We start from the raw sequence: 18,203 nt of genomic DNA, 5'->3' as shown, positions 1-18,203 counted from the left end.
AAAGTCTCAAATTGTTTATTAAATACAAAGAGAAAAAAATAACAAGTTTATAGTGAAGAAACCTGGCCGACACCACCTTAACCAAGTAATCAAATGGAACAGACACCATGTGACTCAATGTGGTGAACTAAGAAGGGCTTGAAATCACTTCTGTAGTTTCCTGCCCAAAATGCATAACAATATCTAATAATGAGGAAACATCAAATAAATCCAAATTGATGGACGTTCTACGAAAGCACTGCCATGACTCTTCAAAACTACCAATGTCATGCAATACAGAGAAAGCCTTTGAAACTTCCAAATTAAAAGAGAATGAAGAGAAATGACAACTAAATGTAAGTTATGATTCTAAACTGGATCCTGAAATGGAAAAAAAAGTCCTAAAAAGGATATAAACAGGTCGATTAGTAAATTTTGAATATGCATTGTGGATTAGATAATAACAGTCTATCAATGTTAAATTTCCTAATTTTTTGATAACCTATACAGCAGTATGTATACATTTGACAACTATAAAGTTATTCTTAGGAAATACCACACTGAAGCACTTAGGAGTAAAAGAGCATGGTATCTACAATTACTCTCAAATGTTTCAGGAAAAAAACTAAATAGCTAAGTAAATAAAGAGACTGTAAGTAAATGTATCAAATATTAACAATTAGTTAATGTGAGTGAACTTCTATATGGAGTTCTTTGTACTCTTCTTGCAACTTTTCTGTAAGTTTGAAACTATTTCAAACAAAAAGTTAGTAAGGCTCTATACACTTCTTTTAGCTATATTAAGAATAAGACCTAGTTTACTAGGTATGACTTCTGGTTGTTACCTGTTGTGTTTTCCTAAATTCTTCTAAAATCTTTGCCGCCATTTCATAATCTTCTAATAAATGGTAAGCAATAGCATAACCAATCCACGATGCTCTCTGTGCAGGTCGAAGCTGGAGTAATTGATACCTCGTTTCCTTTAAGAGGGGAAAAAAAACACTTTTTAGTTTTACAATGAAAGTAAATGCTTCTTAGAAAGATGATGTTCATTTACCCCAAAACACTGAGCAATCTGTAACACAAGGATGGAAATCATAACAGAAAATAGTTTCAAACATCCATATTGTGTAGCTTTACAGAAGCAAAAACATATTTCTTAAGAAGCACAATGAAACTTCCAAGATAATCTTGTAATTTTTTAAAAGGTTAAGACCTGGTACCCTTTATTACTTACTGATCTACTTACTCTAAGAAAAGAGGACATGGGGAGGGGGAAGGGTAAGCTGGGACGAAGTGAGAGAGTGGCATGGACATATATACACTACCAAATGTAAAATAGATAGCTAGTGGGAAGCAGCTGCATAGCACAGGGAGATCAGCTCGGTGCTTTGTGACCACCTAGAGGGGTGGGATAGGGAGGTTGGGAGGGAGACTCAAGAGGGAGGAGATATGGGGATATATGTATATGTATAGCTGATTCACTTTGTCATACAGCAGAAGCTAACACACCACTGTAAAGCAATTACACTCCAATAAAGATGTTAAAAAAAACCCCAAAACCTATGGGATGCAGCAAAAGCAGTTCTAAGAGGGAAGTTTACAGCAATACAAGCCTACCTCAAGAAACAAGAAAAATCTCAAATAAACGATCTAACCTTACACCTAAAGGAACTAGAGAAAGAAGAACAAACAAAACCCAAAGTTAGCAGAAGGAAAGAAATGATAAAGATCAGAGCAGAAATAAATGAAATAGAAACAAAGAAAACAATAGCAAAGATCAATAAAACTAAAAGCTGGTTCTTTGAGAAGATAAACAAAATTGATAAACCATTAGCCAGACTCATCAAGAAAAAGAGAGAGAGGACTCAAATCAATAAAATCAGAAATGAAAAAGGAGACGTTACAACAGACACCTCAGAAATACAAAGCATCCTAAGAGACTACTACAAGCAACTCTATGCCAACAAAATGGACAACCTGGAAGAAATGGACAAATTCTTAGAAAGGTATATCCTTCCAAGACTGAACCAGGAAGAAATAGAAAATATGAACAGACCAACCACAAGTAATGAAATTGAAACTGTGATTAAAAGTCTTCCAACAGGGCTTCCCTGGTGGTGCAGTGGTTGAGAGTCCGCCTGCCTATGCAGAGGACACGGGCTCGTGCCCCAGTCCAGGAAGATACCACATGCCGTGGAGCAGCTGGGCGCGTGAGCCATGGCCGCTGAGCCTGCGCGTCTGGAGACTGTGCCCCATAACAGGAGAGGCCACAACAGTGAGAGGCCCGCGTACCGCAAAAAAAAAAAAAAAAAAAAATCTTCCGACAAACAAAAGTCCAGGACCAGATGGCTTCACAGGTGAATTCTATCAAACATTTAGAGAAGAGCTAACACCCATCCTTCTCAAACTCTTCCAAAAAATTGCAGAGGAAGGAACACTCCCAAACTCATTCTATGAGGCCACCATCACCCTGATACCAAAACCAGACAAAGATACTACAAAAAAAGAGAATTACAAACTGATGTCACTGATGAATGCAGATGCAAAAATCCTCAACAAAATACTAGCAAACAGAATCCAACACATTAAAGGGACCATACACTATGATCAAGTGGGATTTATCCCAGGAATGCAAGGATTCTTCAATATATGCAAATCAATCAATGTGATACACCACATTAACAAACTGAAGAATAAAAACCATATGATCATCTCAATAGATGCAGAAAAAGCTTCTGACAAGATTCAACACCCATTTATGATAAAAACTCTCCAGAAAGTGGGCATAGAGGGCACCTACCTCAACATAATAAAGGCCATATATGACAAACCCACAGCAAACATCATTCTCAATGGTGAAAAACTGAAAGCATTTCCTCTAAGATCAGGAACAAGACAAGGATGTCCGCTCTCACCACTCTTATTCAACTCAGTTTTGGAAGTCCTAGCCACGGCAATCAGAGAAGAAAAAGAAATAAAAGGAATACAAATTGGAAAAGAAGAAGTAAATCTGTCACTGTGTGCAGATGACATGATACTATACATAGAGAATCCTAAAGATGCTACCAGAAAACTACTAATCAATGAATTTGGTAAAGATGCAGGATACAAAATTAATGCACAGAAATCTCTTGCATTCCTATACACTAATGATGATAAATCTGAAAGAGAAATTAAGGAAACACTCCCATTTACCAATGCAACAAAAAGAATAAAATACCTAGGAATAAACCTACCTACATACAGGAGACAAAAGACCTGTATGCAGAAAACTGTAAGACACTGATGAAAGAAATGAAAGATGATACCAACAGATGGAGAGATTATACCATGTTCTTGGATTGGAAGAATCAATATTGTGAAATGACTATACTACCCAAAGCAATCTACAGATTCAATGCAATCCCTATCAAATTACCAATGGCTTTTTTTACGGAACTAGAACAAAAGACCTTAAAGTTTATATGGAGACACAAAAAACCCCGAATAGCCAAAGCAGTCTTGAGGGGAGCTGGAGAAATCAGACTCCCTGACTTCAGACTATACTACAAAGCTACATTAACCAAGACAGTATGGTACTGGCACAAAAACAGAAAAATAGATCAATGGAACAAGATAGAAAGCCCAGAGATAAACCCATGCACCTATGGTCAACTAATCTATGACAAAGGAGGCAAGGATATACAATGGAGAAAAGACAGTCTCTTCAATAAATGGTGCTGGGAAAACTGGACAGCTACATGTAAAAGAATGAAATTAGAACACTCCCTAACACCATACACAAAAAATAAACTCAAAATGGATTAGACAACTAAATGTAAGACCAGACATTATAAAACTCTTAGAGGAAAACATAGGAAGAACACTCTTTGACATAAATCACAGCAAGATCTTTTTTGATCCACCTCCTAGAGTAATGGAAATAAAAACAAAAATAAAGAAATGGGACCTAATGAAACTTAAAAGCTTTTGCACAGCAAAGGAAACCATAAACAAGACGAAAAGCAACCCTCAGAATGGGAGAAAATATTTGCAAACCAATCAACGGACAAAGGATTAATCTCCAAAATATATTAACAGTTCATGCAGCTCAATATTAAAGAAACAAACAACCCAATCCAAAAATGGGCAGAAGACCTAAATAGACATTTCTCCAAAGACATACAGATGGCCAAGAAGCACATGAAAAGCTGCTCAACATCACTAATTATTAGAGAAATGCAAATCAAAACTACAATGAGGTATCTCCTCACACCAGTTAGAATGGGCATCATCAGAAAATCTACAGACAACAAATGCTGGAGAGGGTGTGGAGAAAAGGGAACCCTCTTGCACTGTTGGTGGGAATGTAAACTGATACAGCCACTATGGAGAACAGTATGGAGGTTCCTTATAAAACTAAAAATAGAATTACCATATGATCCAGCAATCCCACTACTGGGCATATACCCGGAGAAAACCATAATTCAAAAAGACACATGCACCCCAATATTCACTGCAGCACTATTTACAATAGCCAGGTCGTGGAAGCAACCTAAATGCCCATCGACAGACAAATGGATAAAGAAGTTGTGGTACGTATATACAATGGAATATTACTCAGCCATGAAAAGGAATGAAATTGAGTCATTTGTTGAGACATGGATGGATCTAGAGACTGTCATACAGAGTGAAGTAAGTCAGAAAGAGAAAAACAAATATCGTATATTAATGCATGTATGTGGCACCTAGAAAAATGGTACAGATGAACTGGTTTGCAGGGCAGAGGTTGAGACACAGATGTAGAGAACAAATGTATGGACACCAAGGGGGGAAAGCCGCGGGGGGGTGGGGATGGTGGTGTGCTGAAATGGGCAATTGTGATTGACATGTAGACACTGATGTGTATAAAATTGATTACTAATAAGAACCTGCTGTATAAAAAAAAATTAAATTAAATAAAAAAAAATAGTACAAAGGAAAAAAACCCACTTTTTTTTAATACAGTGCCCAACCACTGAGGTAAGATCCATAGAAGACAACTCAACAGGTACTATATGGAAAAATTAAAAAAAAAAAGAGGGACTAAATAAATCTGATTTAATAGACTGATTTAAGCATTAAAATATAGCTACAGTGGTGATCATTTTGTAATGCAGAAAAATATAGAACACTATGTTGTGCACCAGGAACTAATATAGCATCATAGGGCAATTAAACTTCAAAAACTCCAACCAACCAACCAAACTCAGAGAAAAAGAAATCAGATTTGTGGTTACCAGAGGTGGGAACGGGAGTGCGGTGGGGAGTACGGGTATTAAATGAAGGTGGTCAAAGGCACACACATCCAATTGTAAGATAAATTAAGTACTAGGGGTGTAATGTACAATATGATTAATATAATTAACACTTCTGTATGATATATGTGGAAACTGTTACAAAAGTAAACCCTAATAGTTCTCAGCACCAGGAACAAATATAATTTTTCCTTCTTCTATTACTTTGTATCTATATAAGATGATGAATGCTTACTAAACAGTGTGGTAACATTTCATGTAAACAAAATCATTATGCTGTACACCTTAAACTTATACAGTGCTGTATGTCAATTATATTTGAATAAAACTGGAAGGAAGGCCCCCCCCCCGCACACACAATGTAGCTACTAAGACAGAGTATTAGTTTCTATGGAGGTAAAAAGAATAAACAAACAAATAAAAAATATATATAAATGTTAATTTTTCACTGAATTGATTAACTCAATCTTATACAGTAATCCAACTCTGCCTCACAGTAAAATAATTTTTAAATCTGATTAGTCCAGTCATAAACACAATCACTACTGGGAGAAGAGAGCAAGATTCAATTAAAAATTTTTTTTTAATGGAAAACTTGTTATCAGAAAGTACTCAAAGAGTTTTAAATATTTAAACAATATTTCTTCCTTAGAATAAAAAAATTCTCTACTTACCCTGTAACCCTCAAGATCTCGCATTTGAATCTGTAGTAAAGAAAGGTCCCTTAAGATTTGAAGATTGTCTTTATCCCATTTTAGCGCATTTCTGTAACACTTAATGGCTTCATCATATTTCTTATCTGACCTCTGGAGAAGGCCATAAACATGCCAACCTAAAGGATTTAGTTAAGGATACAACCTCCAGGTCAAGAAATAAAGTTCCAATAATATTCTCTATGAAACTCAGAAAACTACATCTATTTATAAAATTACAAGCTTAAAAAACAGAGAGAATATAAAGACAGAAGGTAGTTTGATACAGTGGGGAAAAAAAGCACAGCTCTTCGAGCCAGAGAAAACAGGTCCAGCCTGGCTTATTAGCTCTGTGACCTTAACAAGTTAATTTAATCTTATGTTTCCTCAATTATAAAATATAAATAAATAGTCTATACAGCAAAGCACAGCAGTTTGGTGACAAAATGGAATAACATATAAAGTGTTCACTGGCTTGCACAAAAATAAATGCTCAATAAATATTAAGAATTATCTTTACTTTTAAAAGGAAAAAGAGGGAATGGGTATCCATGACATGTAATTGTTTTAAATCAAGTGTATTTTCTTTTCCTTAGCTAACAAGGTGCTTGGGACAGACCCTTAGTGCAGTATAAAGTTCCTAAAAATCAACCACTTAAATTTAGGGTGCAGGTGGCCAAAATGTACAGTCTCCTATTCAAGGAACTTCAAGTCTAGTAAGGGATACAGATAAGTAAGCAAAATTACAGTAGGTTGTAAAACTGTGCTACAAAGGGGGAAAATATGTAAATAATCTCACTCCCCTAAAACAGGTCTTTTTCACTTTAGATCTTGATTACTGCCAGTCACCCATCCTCCTGCCTTCAGTCTCTCTGCTTTTACTCTCACCTGCCAGAGTAACCTTTTAAAACACACACAATCAAAAGAAAAAAGTCTACTTCCCTTTCCAGAAATGAGTAATGTTTCTCTCTCAGATCAGATTCCAACTTTTCAATCTAACAACTTCTACTCTCCTTAACAGAGTCAGTAAATACAGAATTTCTAGGGTGACATGTATAACTGAAAATACATATATAATGTTATAAATTTTATTTGAAAAATAATCTTCATTTTCATAATGCAAATGACAAAGTAAAGGTTGGCAAATCTTCTCAGCTGGTTGGAACATGGCTTTAAAGGCCTGAGATACACTACCCTTCATCATCTGGCACCCATTACCTACCTTCCTATTCCCCGCACCCCCATTTCAGGACTTGATCAACTCTCTTGAGCACTGCAACACCTTTTAACTGCCTTGAATCTTCTTCTTCTAAAAATCTATCCTCAAGGAGTTTAACACTGCTAAAAATTTAAAGAAATTCATGTTCATCAAGAGAAACCCAGTTTTAAATAAAGCATGGCAAGTACATACAGAACACCGCACCAACGTTAAAATGATGAAAAGATATCTATAAGATCTTATTAATTAATCCTTTGCTTACCTTTTCAGTTTCTGGTTACTCTCAACTCACTCACTTCTGCTTTACTGGATTAGTGATAATTGTTGAACAAATTATAACATTTTATGTAATACTCAGAAGTGTTAAGCTTCTACAAAGTATCTTCCCTCACTAGACTATAAGATCTTTGACAGCAAAATCCATATCTTTTCTTAGTCTGTATTATTCCAGACTAACACTTGAAAATTTGCTAAGTGTTTCAGCACTTCATTGTGTTAGCCAACAAAATGGGTAAAGAAATATTTGTCAAAAACTATTTAAAAAACAGTAACCCACAATTTTTTCTTGATCTTCCCTCAGACATTTATACTTGATCCTATTCTCACACTTCCCTTAATAAAATAAAATAAAATAAAATTCACCTCATACAGTACAGCATTATCAGGGACTATGTTAAGCATTATTAAATCTTTACACCACCACAGTGAAGTGGGTATGAGTATTCTCATTTAACACATAAGGAAACTAAGCCCTAAGATCACAGTTAGAAAGAAGCTGCACTGAGACTCAAACCAAAGTGAAGCACACTCCAAACCCTGGGCTCTCAATCAGTATACGATACTGCCTTCTAATACTCCTTATTGTATATCCTTCTCTAAATTCATACTATGAAGAAATCTGCAGGGTACCTCTTTTAAAAGGCAAATATCTGCAGGGTAGATATTTTAAAAGGCAAGTCCCATTTATCTGTGACTAGATACAATAGTAGAACATGGTAGGTATATAAACATGTTTCCTGAATGAAGGCAGTTGCTATTACTCAATTGAAGAAAGAACCATCTCCTCTGCAGTTACACAGTAAGAGACATCTAAAACTTCTGACTCCCAAATTGCTGCCTTAGCTCAAGACACCACAATCCAACCCTTAAATATACAAAAAGGATACACACATGACTCTTCAAGTCATTTCTCAAACCTCTACGAACCAATTCATAAGCTTCTTCCTTTTTTCCCAAACAGTTCAATGTTAATCCTTTCATAGCCAGGGTTTCTATTTAAAAAAAAAGAAAAAGAAGAAAAGGAAGAAAAAAAGAAAAAGAATTTAAAGATAACTAACAACAAAAACGGTAACCATAATCTCAAAAACAAATGTTACATTATCCTTAATATTTAAAACTTCAAGGAGATTCCTGGCAAAACGTCCAGGTTTTTACAGAATTAAAATATTTGTTAAATTGACAAATGAAGTAACTACACATTTCTATACTGTAGGCCTCCCCAGATTTTTTTTTTTTAGATAAAAAGATACAAAAATGCATGAATATCTGGTAATCCATATGCTAACAAGATAAAATGATTTTTCTACTGTTCAGGGGAATTCCATGACCTTATTAAATTACTCCTTTAAAGTATGAAAAACTTTATCTTGAAACAGACTATCTCTGTGAACCCAAGTTACATAAAGGTTAAATTCACTGTTCAACTATTTAAATATACACATAAATTACATTTCTGGTTTTCATAAATTTATTTTAAAACGGTTATTTGGGATTACTATTAAATATACAAGTAAAAGAAGATGTCAGACACCTGTCATTCACAATCCACAGATTAAAAAAGAGTTGAGGAAAATATTAATTTTCAGAAAGGGAAAAACAATATTTCTAATTTCACAATGTATATTCTATGAAACACAAATGAATATAAAATATTCATTATGATTAATTTGTCTTTTAGGACTAGAACTTAAAATTTATAGAAAAATTACGAATAAAAGATAAGGATTAAACATATTATCCCGAGGAAAAGTCAACATTTATAGTAAAACATAGATAAAGAAATGGAAGCGGGCTTCCCTGGTGGCGCAGTGGTTGAGAGTCCACCTGCCAATGCAGGGGACACGGGTTCGTGCCCGGTCCAGGAAGATCCTGCATGCTGCGGAGCGGCTGGGCCCGTGAGCCATGGCCGCTGAGCCTGCGCGTCCGGAGCCTGTGCTCCGCAATGGGAGAGCCCACAACAGCGAGAGGCCCGCGTACCACAAAAAAAAATAAGAAGAAGAAAAAGAAAGAAATGGAAGCAAAAAAGAAGAAGGAAAAAAATGTGTACAAAATCATCATAAATCATGCATAAATTTAAAGAAAAAGGAAGCAAACAAACAAAATATATTTGGCAAGTAGCCAAATTAGCAAGGTACTGTAGAAAGTAACACTTTGTTGTTAAACAGGTAAAAATCTATTCTTGCAAGAAACAACTTCAAGTGTCTTAATTAATGAAAACCCAGGTTGTCAGTAAGTTTAGAACAAATCATAACTTATGTACTGTTAAAAAGTATTTTCAATTAAATTATGACACTTCATATGCAACCTGATTTCAGATATGTTAAAGTATGAAGGGAAATTGCATTTTAGACACAATGAAAGTTGGTACTCTGCTGTACTGAAACTCTATGGTGATTATACGACTAAGAGTTACATTACCATTATGCATATAAAACAACCTAATATCCAACTGGCTAGCAAAACTATTTTTTAACAAGGAAATGGAGAGAGAAAATTTTAGATACTTTATTCCCACTGCTTTCCATCTTTAAACAATTTTATCACTATAGTGAAAGTACACGAGAGTAAAGATAGCTAACAGGGAACTATTGCTCTCTCCCTCTTCAATACTAAGAGAACATTATCAAATTAATTAACAAAGAGCCATGTTTCCTAACTACAAATCAGACCTGTGAAAGCTTATTTTTCCTTTGCTTCTTTACAAGTTTATCCTACAAACATCTCACTGTCCAATTTTCTACCCTCACACAGGCAAAAGCTATGTAAACTTTCAAAATCAAGTCTTAACCATGACTGTCTTGAAAAACTAATTAAGATACAATGCTAAATAAGAAGGTGCTGGTTCATGAGCAAAGACCCAAATGGATACTTTCTGAATAAGTTTATTGTAAGAAATAAAATTTATCTAGCTCAACCAAAGTTCTCAAGCAAAATTTTCTTGTAACATTTTAAATAAACTTATTTATTAAGCTTAAATTAGCATATTTGTCTTACTAGGTTCTTTTGCCTTTCCTATGGTGCTAATATTCAAAATAGGAATAAATCAGAACTCAAGTAGATTGTGTTATCAGTTTCTCGACAATAAATTCAAAGTATCAGTATTAAACATCTCACAGGAGTCAAGGATAAGAAGGTCCATTCTCTCTGGAAAACAGTCTAGGCAGCTGGGATTAACAGAACCCAAATAAGTGAAACCAGATAAGTAAGCAAAGCCTTACCTACTTATGCTTACAAGCAAGTGTACAGTATTTACACTTACCTCCATGCTCAGCAAATTTGGGGTTAGAGAGGATTTGTTTACAGAATTTCAATCCATTTCTGTACTGTTTATGTTCATAACATCTCTGTCAAAACAAAAGAGAAAAATTTAAGTTTAGCAAGAAATGCAAACAATTTTAAATTCAGTGCTAAATTTTTGATTCTGTTAAATACAACAAAATGATCACGTTATTTCCATATTCTCCTAAATCCCACTAAAACACAGTTAAAAAAAATAAATACAGGGAGTTCTCTGTTGGCTTAGTGGTTAAGATTCGGCACTTTCACTGCAGTGACCGGGGTTCAATCCCTGCTCAGAGAACGGGATACTGCAAGCCACACCTTGCAGCCAAAATTTAAAAAAAAAAAAGAAAAAGAAAAAGGAAAGTTCAAAAACAGAAAGTAAAATCAAGACAAAGGGACAAAATATACATTAGAAAAAATAAGAAAATCATTAGCTTACTCTAAAAGGTCCAACAAGTGTTAATAATGTGAAAACTGAAAAAAAAAGGAAAGGTGTAGAAATTATATTTTAAAATAACATTTTCTTTTTGCTGAAGGAAACAAGTCTCTGAAGCCACAAGGGACAAACAAGTGCATGCAAATTAACAAAGGGGAGAAAAGACCCACACTATGGCACACCATAATGAAAATTCAAAGCCTGGAAATAATGGTCCTTAAAAACTTCCAGAGAGAGGGGCTTCTCTGGTGGCGCAGTGGTTAAGAATCCACCTGCCAATGCAGGGGACAAGGGTTCGAGCCCTGGCCCAGGAAAATCCCACATGCTGCAAAGCAACTAAGCCCACGCGCCACTACTGAGCCTGAGCCCTAGAGCCCACGCGCCACAACTACTGTAGCCTGCGCCACTAGAGCCCGTGTTCTGCAATGAGAAGCCACCACAATAAGAAGCCCGTGCAACGCAAAGAAGAGTAGCCCCCGCTCACCGCAACTACAGAAAGCTCATGCGCAGCAACGAAGACCCAACACAGCCAAAAATAAATTAATTAATTAAAAAAAAACACTTCCAGAGAGAAAAAAACAAGTCACATAAAAAAGATCTGTAATCAGAATAGCACTGAACTTTTACTCCAAAGTAACAATGGAATATTGCTAAAAGCTATAAAACTACACACAGCCTTCAAAATTCAGAATTCCTTACCTAGCTAAACTGTCAATCAAGTATATATAAGTAAAATGACAGTTTAAAGCTTCTCAGAAAGTTAAAATTTTATCTCTCTGCACTCTTCCTTAGGAAGCTATTAAAAGGAATCAAAACAAACAAAAAAGATAACATGGGACTTAGTAAATAAGTAATCTAATGCAGAAAAAAGAACTAGAGAACAACCACTCCAAAATAAAACAGGATGCCAAAGGCCACCATGGAATAGGTTTCTATCAAAGACAAAAATGGAAATTTTATTTATAAACACCTGACAGAAATACAGGCACATTTGGGGAAAATGAGCAATGGGTCTATGGAAAACCAGGTAACTGAATAAGTAAGATAGGTATTAACTCCAGGAGAAATAAAGGCTTATATAAGAGAGTGTGGTGGTCTTAGTGGTCTTAGCATAATATTTGGCTCAACAATAAAAAATACATGTATAGTTATAAAAATGTAAATATTTAGTACCAGTTTATCAAAATATTGTGATATAAGTATAAAGAGAGAAAGACAAATGAGCAAATGTGTGAATGATGAAGTTCCAAGTCCTCATTTTCCATAAACAGAAGTCAACAAATGTCTAAAAGTCATGTATCAGGAAATACTGTTATAGGGACTTCCCTGGTGGTCCAGTGGCTAAGACTCCATGCTCCCAATGCAGGGGGCCCGAGTTTGATCCCTGGTCAGGAAACTAGATCCCACATGCCACAACTAAGAATTCGCATGCCGCAACTAAAGATCCCACGTGCCGCAACTAAAGATCCCGCGTGCCGCAACAAAGATCCTGGGTGCCACAACCTAAGACCTGGCACAGCCAAATAAATAAATATTTTTAAAAAGAAGAAAGAAATAATGTTATATTACTAAGCAACAGAAAAGCAAATACCAGAGAAAATGGCTAGAAGGACTGAGGGTGCTTGATTCTGGTGTGGGAAGGTATGGAGGGGATGGGGAGGGGGGCTGAGTTGACAAATTCTTTTTCATCATAAACCTTTTAGTGCTATCTGACTTTTAACTATCACCATGTGCTTTTAGAGCAATAATTATTTTTAAAGCACTGTATTCATTACAGAAAACATCTTAAAGATATGGTACTCTATGACAGATTTCACTGTCATAAGTTTAAACAAATTTTACTCACAATTTTTAAAACAATACATTCAAAATCTGGGAGGGGTAGTTAATGCAAATGATAATAAAATCATAGAAAAATGTGGAGAAACAAAAATGTAAAATTTTACATTCAGCACCATGAAATCAACTGCTTAAGGCTCAATGCTACAGCCAACTACAGAGCTGTCCTATAATCAACTATGTACTCACCATCTCTATTTTGTTCACATCTCAAACCTAATACACCATCCAAAACACAACTGATTTTTCCCCCAGAATCTATTCACCAAGTCTTCACCATCTCAAGAGATGCCCTTCCCTCAACTCACCCTCACTCTGATGATGAAGCAAAAAACCTAATTATCCTCTGTGCTTTCCTTCCCTGACACTTCCATTCTCTAGTAGATCCATCAGTCCTACTTTGTCAGCAATAGCTTCCTCTCAGCCCTTCCCACAATCAACAGGCAAAGTGATCTGGGGGATAGGAGGGAGGGGAAAGCAGAAGCAGTAACGTAACCATATGCAGCCAAAGAAACATCCGACTAAGCAACTAAATTTAGTGTTCCTATTTACTTAGCAGAAAGCCTAAAAATAATTTTTCTTATAATAATTAAAATAACAGTAAAAAGCATTAAAGGAAGCTATGACATAAAGACTAGGCTAATTAAATGTGACACTCCTAACTTGTCACTGTTTTCCAGGAACTACATACATACAAAGAATAGTTTAAGCACACTATTTTTTTTTAATAGATCATTACTGGAGTATAATTGCTTCACAATACTGTGTTAGTTTCTGTTGTACAACAAAGGGAATCAGCCATATGCATACATATATCCCCACATACCCTCCCTTTTGAGCCTCCCTCCCTCCCACCCTCCCTATCCCTCCTCTCCAGGTCATCGCAGAGCACTGAGCTGATCTCCCTGTGCTATGCTGCTGCTTCCCACTAGCTAACTATTTTACATTCGGTAGTGTATATTTGTTCACGCTACTCTCACTTCGCCCCAGCTTCCCCCTACCACCCAAAGTCATCAAGTCCATTCTCTATGCCTACCTCTTTATTCCTGCCCTGCAGATAGGTTCATCAGTACCATTTTTTTTTTTTTTAGATTCCATATATATGTGTTAGCATACAGTATTTGTTTTTCTCTTTCTGGCTTACTTCACTCTGTGCGACAGACTCTAGGTCCATTCACCTCACTACAAATAACTCAATTTCATTCTTTTTATGGCTGAGTAATATTCCATTGTATACACGTGCCACATCTTTATCCATTCATCTGTCAATGGACATTAAGGTTGATTCCACGTCCTGGCTATTGTAAATACTGCTGCAATGAACACTGTGGTACATGTCTATATTTTTTTGAACATCTTTATTGGAGCATAATTGCTTTACAATGGTGTGTTAGTTTCTGCTTTATAACAAAGTGAATCAGCTATACATATACATATGTTCCCGTATCTCTTCCCTCTTGTGTCTCCCTCCCCCCACCCTCCCTATCCCACCCCCTAAGTGGTCACAAAGCACCGAGCTGATCTCCCTGTGCTATGCAGCTGCTTCCCATTAGCTATCTATTTTATGTTTGGTAGTGTATATATGTCCATGCCACTCTCTCACTTTGTCCCAGCTTACCCTTCCCCCTCCCCGTATCCTCAAGTCCATTCTCTAGTAGATCTGTGTCTTTATTCCCGTCTTGCCCCTAGGTTCTTCATGACATTTTTTTTTCTTAGATTCCATATATATGTGTTAGCATACAGTATTTGTTTTTCTCTTTATGACTTACTTCACTCTGTACGACAGACTCTAGGTCCATCCACCTCACTACAAATAACTCAATTTCATTTTGTTTTATGGCTGAGTAATATTCCACTGTATATATGTGCCACATCTTCTTTATCCATTCATCTGATGATGGACACTTAGGTTGCTTCCACCTCCTGGCTATTGTAAATAGAGCTGCAATGAACATTTTGGTACATGTCTCTTTTTGAATTACGGTTTTCTCAGGGTATATGCCCAGTAGTGGGATTGCTGGGTCATATGGTAGTTCTATTTTTAATTTTTTAAGGAACCTCCATACTGTTCTCCATAGTGGTTCTATCAATTTACATTCCCACCAACAATGCAGGAGGGTTCCCTTTTCACCACACCCTTTCCAGCATTTATTGTTTCTAGATTTTTTGATAATGGCCATTCTGACTGGTGTGAGGTGATACCTCATTGTAGTTTTGATTTGCACTTCTCTAATAATTAGTGAGTTTGAGCATCTTTTCATGTGCCTCTCGGCCATCTGTATGTCTTTGCCATCTGTATGCCTTCTTTGGTGAAATGTCTACTTAGGTCTTCTGCCCATTTTTTAATTGAACTGTTGTTTTTTTGATATTGAGCTCCATGAGCTGTTTTTGTATTTTGGAGATTAATCCTTTGCCTGTTGTTTCATTTGCAAATACTTTCTCCCATTCTGAGGGTTGCTTTTCGTCTTGTTTATGGTTTCCCTTGTTGTGCAAAAGCTTTTAAGTTTAATTAGGTCCCATCTGTTTATTTTTGTTTTTATTTCCATTACTCTAGGAGGTGGGTCACAAAAGATCTTGCTGTGGTTTATGTCAAAGAGTGTTTTTCCTGTGTTTTTCCTATGTTTTCCTCTAAGAGTTTTATAGTGTCTGGTCTTACATTTAGCTCTTTAATCCATTTGGAGCTTATTTTTGTGTATGGTGTTAGGTAGTGTTCTAATTTCATTCTTTTACATGTAGCTGTCCAGTTTTCCAAGCACCACTTATTGAAGAGGCTGTCCTTTCTCCACTGTACATTCCTGCCTCCCTTATCAAAGATAAGGTGACCATATGTGCATGGGTTTATTTCTGGGCTTTTTATCCTGTTCCATTGATCTATATTTCTGTTTTTGTGCCAGTACCACACTGTCTTGATTACTGTAGCTTTGTAGTATAGTTTGAAGTCGGGGAGCCTGATTCCTCCAGTTCCATTTTTTTTCTCAAGATTGCTTTGGCTATTCGGGATCCTTTGTGTTTCCATACGAATTGCAAAATTTTTTGCTCTAATTCTGTGAAGAATGCCATTGGTAGTTTGATAGGGATTGCACTGAATCTGTAGAGTGCTTTGGTTGGTATAGTCATTTTCATAATATTGATTCTTCCAATCCAAGCACATGGTATATTTCTCCATCTGTTTATGTCATCTTTGACTTCTTTCATCAGTGCTGTATAGTTTTGTAAGTATAAGTCTTTCACCTCCTTAGGTAGGTTTATTCCTAGGTATTTTATTCTTTCTGTTGCTATGGTAAATGGGATTGTTTCCTTAATTTCTCTTTCTGATTTTTCGTTGTTAGTGTATAGGCATGCCAGAGATTTCTGTGCATTAATTTTGTATCCTGCAACCTTACCAAATTCATTGGTTGGTTTTAGGAGTTTTCTGGTGGCATCTTTAGGAATTTCTATGTATAGTATCATGGCATCTGCAAACAGTGATAGTTTTACTTCTTTTTTTCCAATTTGTATTTCTTTTATTTCTTTTTCTTCTCTGATTGCTGTGGCTAGGATTTCCAAAACTATGTTGAATAAGAGTGGTGAGAGTGGACACCCTTGTCTTGTTCCTGATATTAGTGGAAATGCTTTCAGTTTTTCACCATTGAGTATGATGTTTGCCATGAGTTTGTCATATATGGCCTTCATTATGTTGAGGTAGGTTCCCTCTATGCCCACATTCTGGAGTTTTTATCATAAATGGGTGTTGAATTTTGTCAAAAGCTTTTTCTGCATCTACTGAGATGATCATATGTTTTTTATTCCTTAATTTGTTAATATGATGTAAAGACTAGGCTAATTAGAAGTGACACTCCTAACTTGTCACTGTTTTCCAGGAACTACATACATACAAAGAACAGTTTAAGTATCCTGCTCTTTTTTTTTTAAATAAATTTATTTATTTATTATTTTTGGCTGCATTGGGTCTTTGTTGCTGCACGCAGGCTCTCTCTAGTTGCAGTGAGCAGGGGCTACTCTTTGTTGCGGTGTGCGGGCTTCTCATTGTAGTGGCTTCTCTTGTTGCAGAGCACAGGCACTAGGCACGCAGGCTTCAGTAGTTGTGGCACGCAGGCTTCAGTAGTTGTGGCACGCAGGCTTCAGTAGTTGTGGCTCACGGGCTCTAGAGCACAGGCTCAGTAGTTGTGGGGCACAGGCTTAGTTGCTCTGCGGCATGTGGGATCTTCCCAGACCAGGGCTCGAACACATGTCTCCTGCATTGGCAGGCGGATTCTTAACAACTGCACCACCAGGGAAGCCCCCTAAGTACACTATTCTTAAAACCCTCAATTTGCTTTCTAAAAATTTATTTCTGTAAAAACGTAGTAAGGGAACTTCCACTTTTAGCCATGATGGAGTGAGGCTGAACTTGTCCTTCTAACATAAACAACAAAACTGGACAAAATGTATAAAATAACTGTTGCCAGACACTGGACAACAGGCAGTGCAGGATTGTGAACCATGGGTTGAGGGGACATGATACACTTGGTAATGTCACTGTTTTACAGATTATAGCACAGGGAGAAGGATCCGAAGCAGAGCACAACAGTCCACAGAGTTGAAGAAACAAAGATTGAAGGTCAAGGAGGCTGAGGTACTCTGCAAGGCAGAGTACTGCAAGTGATGGAACTATTCAGAGAAAGACATCCAAAAATCTGCATGGGGTCCTTGCGCATCTGTTGCCAGAGATTACAAACCTAGTTAGTGGCAACATTCCTAGTTAGTGTTGGCGGGCCTAACAGTCTAGGTCCTCTGAGTCCCAGTTAAGAGCTCTTTCCATCACATACAGAAATTTTATTACATTTTATTAACATAAATATTATTAAAGCCAAGAGTTTTCATCTTTTAACAGATTTTCTAACCAACAAATTCAACTTTTATCTCACCTTTTGTTCCTTTGCTTACTCAGTACTATAATTAAATAGGCAATAAAAATGCCAAAAATAAGGTGACAAAAATGAACACACACAGATTAACCAATTTGATAATTCCCCCAAATAACTGAGTTTACCAAATGAAAATGAAAAACCGAACTCCACTTTCTTTTAATGAGATAATAATACTATAGCACTTAGTTTTTTATTTTATCAAACTTCAGAAAAGTAATTAAGTTTCAGTTCCTAATGATTATGCTCCTAATTAATGAAATTTGGCGGCTGCCCATATTGAAATTATAC

General features: G+C 36.2%; 1 protein-coding gene across 7 annotated transcripts in view; it reads right to left on the bottom strand.

Annotated features, from left to right (window-relative positions):
• The window catches only part of NAA15 (N-alpha-acetyltransferase 15, NatA auxiliary subunit), a 75,502-nt gene that overhangs the window by 40,125 nt on the left and 17,174 nt on the right, over window positions 1-18,203 (bottom strand). For 6 of the 7 annotated variants that reach the window (XR_009540421.1, XR_009540422.1, XM_060148740.1 and 3 more), the window contains exons 2-5: window positions 10,708-10,792; window positions 8,336-8,440; window positions 5,933-6,090; window positions 825-959 (exon numbers count right to left, since the gene is read on the bottom strand). Coding sequence is in view for 5 of the 7 variants with exons in the window: in XM_060148740.1 (XP_060004723.1) it covers window positions 825-959; window positions 5,933-6,090; window positions 8,336-8,440; window positions 10,708-10,792 (483 nt within the window). In the remaining 2 variants the exon portion in view is untranslated. Of the gene's footprint in view, window positions 1-824; window positions 960-5,932; window positions 6,091-8,335; window positions 8,441-8,979; window positions 9,018-10,707; window positions 10,793-18,203 lie in introns of those variants that run through there. The other variant, XM_060148743.1, reaches the window with a different exon arrangement.

Source organism: Lagenorhynchus albirostris, chromosome 4, assembly GCF_949774975.1.
Source record: "Lagenorhynchus albirostris chromosome 4, mLagAlb1.1, whole genome shotgun sequence".
In the NCBI taxonomy this organism is placed as follows: domain Eukaryota; kingdom Metazoa; phylum Chordata; class Mammalia; order Artiodactyla; family Delphinidae; genus Lagenorhynchus; species Lagenorhynchus albirostris.
Note: the sequence above shows the minus strand (reverse complement) of the source record. Positions and strands in the feature narration are given on the sequence as shown.